Source organism: Sitodiplosis mosellana, unplaced genomic scaffold (genome assembly GCF_009176505.1).
Source record: "Sitodiplosis mosellana isolate CC-2019 unplaced genomic scaffold, AAFC_SMos_1.0 Smas_scaffold_4252, whole genome shotgun sequence".
Lineage (NCBI taxonomy): Eukaryota > Metazoa > Arthropoda > Insecta > Diptera > Cecidomyiidae > Sitodiplosis > Sitodiplosis mosellana.
Genome location: NW_022599494.1, coordinates 1 through 8492, shown reverse-complemented (window position 1 = coordinate 8492; position 8492 = coordinate 1). Strand labels below are relative to the sequence as shown.

Here is an 8492-nt window from a genome sequence, read left to right as displayed (position 1 = left end):
AGCAGCTACTAATAGTTCCAGATATAGCAATATACAAAATGAGAGCTCTGCAAACAATTCATTTCGGATTGTATTTCTACCCACAAACATATATTGATATTGTTTACCCGTCCTGATCTTGGCGGATACTGAATATAGTAGAGTAGAATATTATTTAACAAATTGACCGGAAAAGGATTACGTTTCGTAAAAAGCATGTGTCTTTTCTAACGGTAGTTTACATGATATGTAACTTGGATTGGGAGTTAAGGAAGCTATGGAACCAGTGCTATGTGAATGAATTTTGATTTTTATGATAGCTGCATCAAGGCAGCCTTAAGCTATGAAGGGTCAAGTTTTTAGTTTAAAAGAATGCTTATAAAATCACACTGTGCCAAATGAAGATTTGAAAAATTACCTTGACCACCAACGCCAGTATTACCACAGCATCGCGAATTTAATCTGTAGATATCCCTACCGATGTCTTCATACTTATATTGAGCCAACATTAGCCGAATCCTTTCATCATCTGATATCATACCACCCCACCATCCACCGTTTTCGTCTTTAAAACTCATAGATTGAAATTCAACCTTATCGTCTTTATTGTCAGTGCCATCTTGTCCAGTTCCACCATTTCCACCTTTCAATGTCACAGTCAGCAATTCACCATTGACCACTTCATTTGTGAAAGCAAAAAATTGTCAAGCATCCCTGAAACAAGAACGTACAAATTTCGGCAACGTTGCATTAGAGCGAATATGAATGAACGTAATGAGAAATGTAGCGAGAAATTACGTTCATTCATAATCACTAGTGAAGCCACCAAGGGGCAATCCACTCAAAAGTAATACATAATACCTGCGAAGTAATATGAAGTAATACTAGGTAAAAATGGTATTACTTTTGATAAAGTAATAATCCTTTTAAAAATAATACTATTGTTTGAAAAAAGTAATACTAAAGTAATACAAGGTAATATTTACATTAGTATTACTTAAACTAATACTAATACACAGTATTACTTTTGAGTGGTTTGCCCCTCGGAAGCCACGTTGCCAAAACATGTACGTTCTTGTTTCCTTACTGCGCACTTCTTTTCTACGGTGAAGCAGACTGCTTTGTTGATGTGTATAACAATACGGGTAAAACACCGGCGCTCCGAGGTTTTCATACAAACTTCCCATGTTAGACGATCCGAAACAGGCAAAAATCGAAAAAAAAGTTTAATTTTTTTTTCGATTCTCATATAGTATTTTTTTTGCCCAATCCATTGGTGTTATCACCACATCAGTTAATTTGCATCATGTGATAAATGCGAGTTACGTCATCAATGGCTCGGGAATCAATTGAAATGAAACACACGAAAAAATATTCGAGTAACAAAACAATGTGATACAGATCCATTCATATGAAACAATGCGAGAGGATTCGTTCATAACGACACTGCAGACAAAAAATCTATCAAAACGGAACACCGCAAAGCGAAATACTTAAAACGGCACATGCTATGTTTCATTCTTACGGATTTCTTTTCCATGTTCCATTTCAATGGATTGTTTTCAGGGAGTGTAACTCCGAGGAGGAGGAATGGTGAGGAGGTGAATGAGGAGGAGGAGAGCGCTGAGGAGGTTCCTCCTCCTCACATGAGGAGGAAATAAAAATTACCAAAATTGAGTCATATAAATTTATTTTAAACACTTTTATTGATTTGGAACGAATGCCAACGATGAAAAGCTACGATCAAAATCAATAGAAGTGTTTAAAATAAATTTATATGCCTCAATTTTGGTAATTTTTATTTCCTCCTCATGTGAGGAGGAGGAACCTCCTCATTCACCTCCTCACCATTCCTCCTCCTCAGAGTTACACTCCCTGATTGTTTTATTTTTGTTTCGTATCTGTGTATTGAGCGACGAAAGTCTCATTTTCATTTCAACCGCATCAATTCAAATATTTACAATTTCATAATTTCTTTAGAATTTGATTTTAAATTTGATTGAAGTTGTTGTCATACGCCAATCGTTGAGTTGTGTTGCGTACGCGGTTTGATCTTCTAAATTCCGAAATCGGCGGCAAACCAGTGGCAATCGGAGTTGAATTCAGAGTGTTGTCGCTGGATACAGTTGGTTCTGGATCGATGACTGGTTCTGTGTATGCTTCGGTTGTCACTGTTGCTTGAGGTGGTGAGTTCGGAGTGTGTGTTGATGTGTGTTTTGGGTTTGTGTTCGAATCGGCGATGTTTTCGTCCTTGGGAGTAGTTTTGTACTGTGTAGGTTTGATTTCTTCGCCGACACGATGAATTTGATCGGTGTGACGCTTCCACATTCTGCCATCGTCAAGCAAAACATGATAATGCAATTTGCCCAACACTTCGTGAATTCTCCCAAATTGATACTTTTTATCGGCGTAGTCGCGAACTGATACGCGCTCACCTACTTGGAATTTTCGTGTCACTTCGGGTGGTGTTTCTTTTGTTTGTGTATTGTGGTTCGGCAATAACAAATCCAATCTTGAACGAATTTGTCGATTAAACATGCGTTGTGATGGTGACTCACCCGTCGCTGAATGTTGCATTCGTCGATAACACAAAAGAATATGTGTTACATCTCGGTCCAAGTTTTTTGTGTTGCTTTTCAATGCTTTGAGTTTGTCTTTGAGCATTTGTACGTATTTTTCTGCTTGTCCGTTCGTTGCTGGGTGGTATGGTGCACTGCGACGATGTATTGGGTCAATTCGAAAGTTTCCGCCGCTGACATTTAAATGTCGCCCCTTGTAACTGAGCGTAGCTTGACAAGTGAATCCAATTGCATTTTGTAGATGTGACATTTAGCAATCTAACTCAGAGCAGAAAGATTCATTTTTCGTCCTGCGTCATTGTTTTTGAATCGATTGAAAATGGATCGTGATAAGGTGTTTTTTCGAGGGGCTCTTCTTTTCTTATTTGATTCGAAGAAAACTGCCGCCGAAGCTCATCGAATGCTGTCAGATACTTATGGCGAGCAAGCTCCATCGGAACGAAGCTGCAGAGAATGGTTTCATCGATTCAAAAGTGGTGATTTTGACTTGAAAGACAAAGAACGTTCAGGTCGGCCAGAAGCGATTGAAGATGTCGATTTGCAAGCATTATTGGATGAAGACCCAACCTAAACGCAAAAAGAACTTGCATTGCAGTTAAACGTCGGCCAAACGACCATTTTCAGACATTTACACGCCATTGGAAAGATTCGGAAGCTGGGAAAATGGGTTCCACATCAACTGTCTGAAGAGCAACTTCAAGCACGAATCGCAATATGCACAAAACATCTTGCAGAGCACAAAAGAAACAGTTTTTTGTATCGGATTGTTACCGGCGATGAAAAATGGGTTTATTATGAGAACCCCAAACGTAAGGCAGCGTATGTTGATCCAAGCCAACCGGCACCATCACAACCAAAACGAGATATTCATTGCCATAAGATCATGCTATGCATCTGGTGGGATATGAAAGGAGTCGTATATTATGAGCTGCTAAATTCAGATCAAACGATCAATAAGGAACGCTATCGACGCCAATTGGCCAGTTTGGCACGTGCATTGAACGAAAAACGGCCATTAATAGCCCGAAAACACCACAAAGTTTTGTTCCACGATGACAATGCGAGGCCACATCGTGCAAAAATCGTCAAACAAAAGATAGAGCAGCTCGATTGGGATCGGCTTGATCAGCCCGCGTACTCTCCAGACCTTGCTCCTTCTGACTACTACTTGTTCCGTTCGATGCAAATGGCCCTGTCCGAAGTACGCTTTCAAAATGAAGAAGAAGTACGAAAATGGATAGATGACTGGATAGCTCCAAAAGATGAAGACTTCTTCACACGAGGAATCCACAAGCTGCCAGAAAGATGGCGGGAAGTCATAGCTAACGATGGCGAATACATCGGTTAATGTACATTTTCAATTTATTTTGCAATAAATGTATTTTTAGACAAAAAAAAGGCGGAAATTTTCGAATTGACCCAATATGACTCCGTTCATGCGCAAAAATTGCTGTGCCATTATCACTTACTAATCTGGGAATCCCAAACGTTGCGAAAATTCTGCGTAGGATTCTTATCGTTGCGTCCGTTGTGATTTGGTTCATGATGCAAATTTCTGGCCATTTGCTGTATGCGTCGACCAAAATGAAGAAATACTTTCCCATCAATGGACCAGCAAAATCGATTTGTACCCTGTCGAATACGTTTTCGGGCGTCTCCCAAATGTGTGTTGTGATTTTCGGTGGATTTTTGCGTGTTTCTTGACATGAGACGCAATTGAGTGTTATGTGCTCAATGTCTGAATCCAACCCTGGCCACCAAACGTAGCTACGAGCTAAAGATTTCATCTTCATTGTACCAAAATGTGCTTCATGCAATTCGTTGAGTACTGTCTTTCGAAGCGATGGTGGTACGTACACGCGTGTACCTCTCAGCAAACAACCCTCCTGTGAAGCAAATTCGGTTTGCTCCACTCCAAAACGGTCATGTTTTCCAACGATTGTGCCAAATTTTAAACCGTGGATCAGTTTGCTTACCGTTTCGTCGTTTTTCATAGCATCGGCCAAATGTGTTACAGTTAATGGTAAATTTTCGATAAAATTTACTTCGATGAGATCGATCTCACCAGTAAACATCCCATACTGTTACACGCCGATTTTCAAATGCCCATGCGCGTTCGAAAGGGCATCCCTCAAAACCCCCAAATGTAATTCATTTGGGGGGTAAAGGGTTTTTTTCACCATATTTCGGGGTTATATTGGTGTTTTTTGCGATTTTTTTTCACTTTTCAACCCCTGCCCTTCGAACTGGGGCAACATGGGGGGCCAACACTATGTGCCAATGAAATCTATGGGACCAGGCGCAACTTTCGTGGGATATAACTTATTTGCCCATTTGAGTTTTAAGGGGTGAAAAATGCGTCGAAAGTGTTGGGGGTGAGTTTTTTTAACTTTCAAAGGCGAATTCAGGGCAGGAGGGAGGGTTTTTCGGGAAAAAAGTGTTCGAAGCCTAAGGCTAATTTTTTGCAAATACAAAAATGTGATTATTTTGGGGGCAAAGAGGGGTTTGGACCCTATTTTGGGGCTTTATTGGTCATTTTTCGCTATTTTTGCACTTTTTGACACTCCCCCGCGTCACAGGGGTAGAGAGCAGGTCCACTCAAAGTGTCATTTGATTATGTAGAGTATAATGAACATTTCATATCAATAAACTACTGTTCCCAAACCATTTCTTATATGAAAAAAGTGAATTGGCATGTAAAAACCACGATTTTCAGCCCCAAAATAAACATACCCCCATAACTACCCCAAATATGAATATGGGATCGTAATATTTTGTTTTTGGGGGTTTTGAGGGATGCTCTTTCGAACGCGCATGGGCATTTGAAAATCGGCGTGTAACAGTATGGGATGTTTACTGGTCAGCTGGAATCATTGACGTATGCGGCTCTGGTAAACCTAAAAGTGCGTCTGCGTTGCAATGGTCGCTTGATTTTCGGTATCGGATCTCATAGTCGAACGATGATAAAAATATCGCGTAGTGTTGCATTCTCGTCGCTGATAACGTAGGTAAACCTTTATCCGGCGATAAAATTTGTGTTACTGGTTTGTTGTCACTTTGAAGAATGAAATGACGTGCGTAAACGTATTGATAAAATTTCTTCACTCCAAGAATGATTGCGTATGCTTCACGGTCATATTGACTGTATCTCTGTTGTGTTGGTGTGAGTGTCTGTGAAGCGAATGCAATAGGCCTTTCCGTGCCGTCGGGGTAAATGTGACTTAAAACTGCGCCAACTCCGACTGGACTTGCATCCGTTGCAAGTACCAACGGCAATCGTGGATCGTAGTGCACCAAATGTTTTGTCGATGCAATTTCCTTTGAGTAAGTTTGTGAGTGGAAATGCAACAGTGCTGAGGTTCCTAAAAAATCGGCCGTAATAATTGACTAAACCGATGAAAGAACGTACCTCGTCTTTGTTCACTGGTTCCCTGAGGTTTTGAATTGCCTCAACTTTCAGCTCCAATTTGTGTATGCCGTGTCGGTCGATGCGGTATCCACAGTACGAAATTGATTCTTGCATGAATTCACACTTGTCGAAATTTACTCTCATGTTGTGTTTGTCGAGACGTTGTAGTACCAATTCCAATCTTTGTAGATGAATTTCGTCGTTTGGTGCCGTGATTTTTATGTCGTCCAAAAACACAGTGACACCATCAATATCTCGAAGTACATTTTCGATCTCTCGTTGCCATTTGGCCGGACCCGATGCAATGCCATACATCAACCGTGTCGGTTGATACAAACCCTTGTGTGTTGAGAGGGTGAGATATTTCTGATCGTCTTCGTGTACTTCCATTTGTAAATATGCTTTGGTGAGGTCAATTTTCGTGAATTTGTCTCCGCCAGGCATTTGCGAAAACAACTCTTCCATTGAAGGCAGTGGGTGTTCATCGATGAGTATGCGTGGGTTAACGGTGATTTTCTAATCGCCACAAATACGGACCTTGTCGTTACTCTTTGGAACTGGAACAATCGGTGTTGCGTATTCGCTGGTTTCGACTTTTTTCAAGACGCCATTCCGAACCAATTCGTCCAATTCTATTTCGATTCGTTTACGCATTGCAAAAGCTGGTTTACGTGCTTTCTTAAAAATTGGTGGTGTGTCTGGTTTCAAATGAATGCGTGCCTTGAGACCGGTGATTTTACCCATTGATTGTGCATCGAACACACGCGGATATTTTTGTTTCAACGTGTTGAGAGCGGTTTGTCCATCGATTTGTGAAACCATGTGCTCCCCACGAAACACTTTGTTCCAGTCAAACGGCAATACGCGTAACCATTCACGTCCCAAAAGTGAATGCCTGTTTGAATCAACGATTTACATTCGCAGTTTGCATTCTTTTCCCATTGATGTGACGTTGACGAACACAAACCCATACACTTTGATTCCGTTGCCTGTGTAGCTAACCAAATTGATGTCCGATGGTTTCAACTCATTTTCGTTGAGCGTGCCGATGTATTGTTCGTAGTCGTTTTTGCTGACGGTTGCCACCGGTGAGCGCTGTAAATTTCGAAATCTAGAAAAGAAGAAGAATTTATTTGCATGTTTATCCAAAATTTCTCACGTTTTGTGTGCTTAGCTTCGGTCGTCGTGATGTGAAACAACTCTTCGTACTCATCAACGGCATTCACGATCTCAGTGTAGTTTGCCTCCGCTGATTTCGTCGTTTGTTGCTTCTTTGACTTGATACATACGCTCTGTAAATGTCCGTTTATTTTACAGGCCTTGCAAAATAGGTTTTTCTTTTGGCAGTTGTTGGTGGCGTGTGCCTCTCCGCAGCGATAGCATTGGACCTTCTTTGGATTTTTGTTGCTGTTTTCCTTCTTGTTCGTTGAACGGTTCTTCTTTTCGTGCGGTGACTCACTTCTTTGAGGTTATGTGCGATCTCGACGTTGCCTTGGTCAGATAGTTCCATTTGACGTGCTATCTTAATCGCCTTTCCCAAGTCCAAATCTGTCTGCTCCAACAGTCGGCTACGAATTGCTTTGTTTTTCAGACCGAAAACAAACTGATTTCTCAAAGCGGTGTTGAGATACGTTCCGAAATTGCAGTTTAAAGCAACTTTTATGAGTTCAATTGCAAATTCGTCCACTGATTGATGTTCCAATTGTCGACTCAAGTGAAAACGGTAGTTTTCAACTATTTCCAGTGGTTTTGGGTCGAACACTTCGATCAATACTTTGCACACATCTTCGTAATTTTTTTTCTCTGGCTCATCGGGTGATAATTTGTCGCACAGTGTGTTGTAATATGTGGCGTAGCCGATGTGATGTAAAAGTAAATGTAACTTTTTATCTTCTGGTGTTTCGTTGATTATGAACGCGCTTTCCAGACGTTTTTGCCAACGGCTCCACAGTATTTTTTCACGGTCAAATTTCTCAAAATTGAAAAATACTTGCGATTTTGTTTGCGATGTGCTTGGATTTTGGCCCGTTTCGTTTGCCATTTTGATTATTTTCATGGATTGCTGAGCTAATCGATGAAATTTCACAATGTGATTACTGTACTACGTGCAAAATTGATGGAGATGAAAAAATGTGATTGCAATGTGGTTGCGGTGTAATGTGTATGCAAAATCTGTTAGTGTAATGTTTTTTTTCTGCGCTCTGTTCTTCTACCTTGTCGCCATTGTTCTATTGTCTGTAATCGAATGAAGTTTTATTTGCGTTCAATATTGACAGCTGATGAAATGTCAAACTTAAAAGTAAAGGCTGGTTTTAGTATTTACGTCATGACAAATACCAATTCGGTGGAATTTCAGCTGATCCATGGATTCTCAGGATTTGATCTGATTCTACCACTTCAATTTCTTTGCGTTGTGGTAAAATTCCATACAAAACATAGGTAGAATGACATTATAGATGCACATAAAAAACGTTGACGTTTGACAGCTACGCTGACAGTTGTGTTTTTTTTCGTCTCTCGTCTTT

General features: G+C 40.5%; 2 protein-coding genes across 2 annotated transcripts; both read right to left on the bottom strand.

The window, feature by feature from the left end:
• Positions 1-1968: 1968 nt before the first annotated feature.
• LOC129572133 (uncharacterized protein K02A2.6-like) lies at positions 1969-2808 on the bottom strand. The gene has a single exon (XM_055452051.1). The coding sequence runs from the start codon at positions 2806-2808 to the stop codon at positions 1969-1971; it is 840 nt and encodes a 279-aa protein (XP_055308026.1).
• Positions 2809-6483: 3675 nt separating this feature from the next.
• On the bottom strand, positions 6484-8008 carry LOC129572134 (uncharacterized). Its single transcript, XM_055452052.1, has 3 exons — positions 7427-8008; positions 6935-7062; positions 6484-6862 (listed from the first exon to the last, which is right to left on the bottom strand). The coding sequence occupies exons 1-3, from the start codon at positions 8006-8008 to the stop codon at positions 6484-6486; spliced, it is 1089 nt and encodes a 362-aa protein (XP_055308027.1).
• Between the last annotated feature and the right edge of the window lie 484 nt (positions 8009-8492).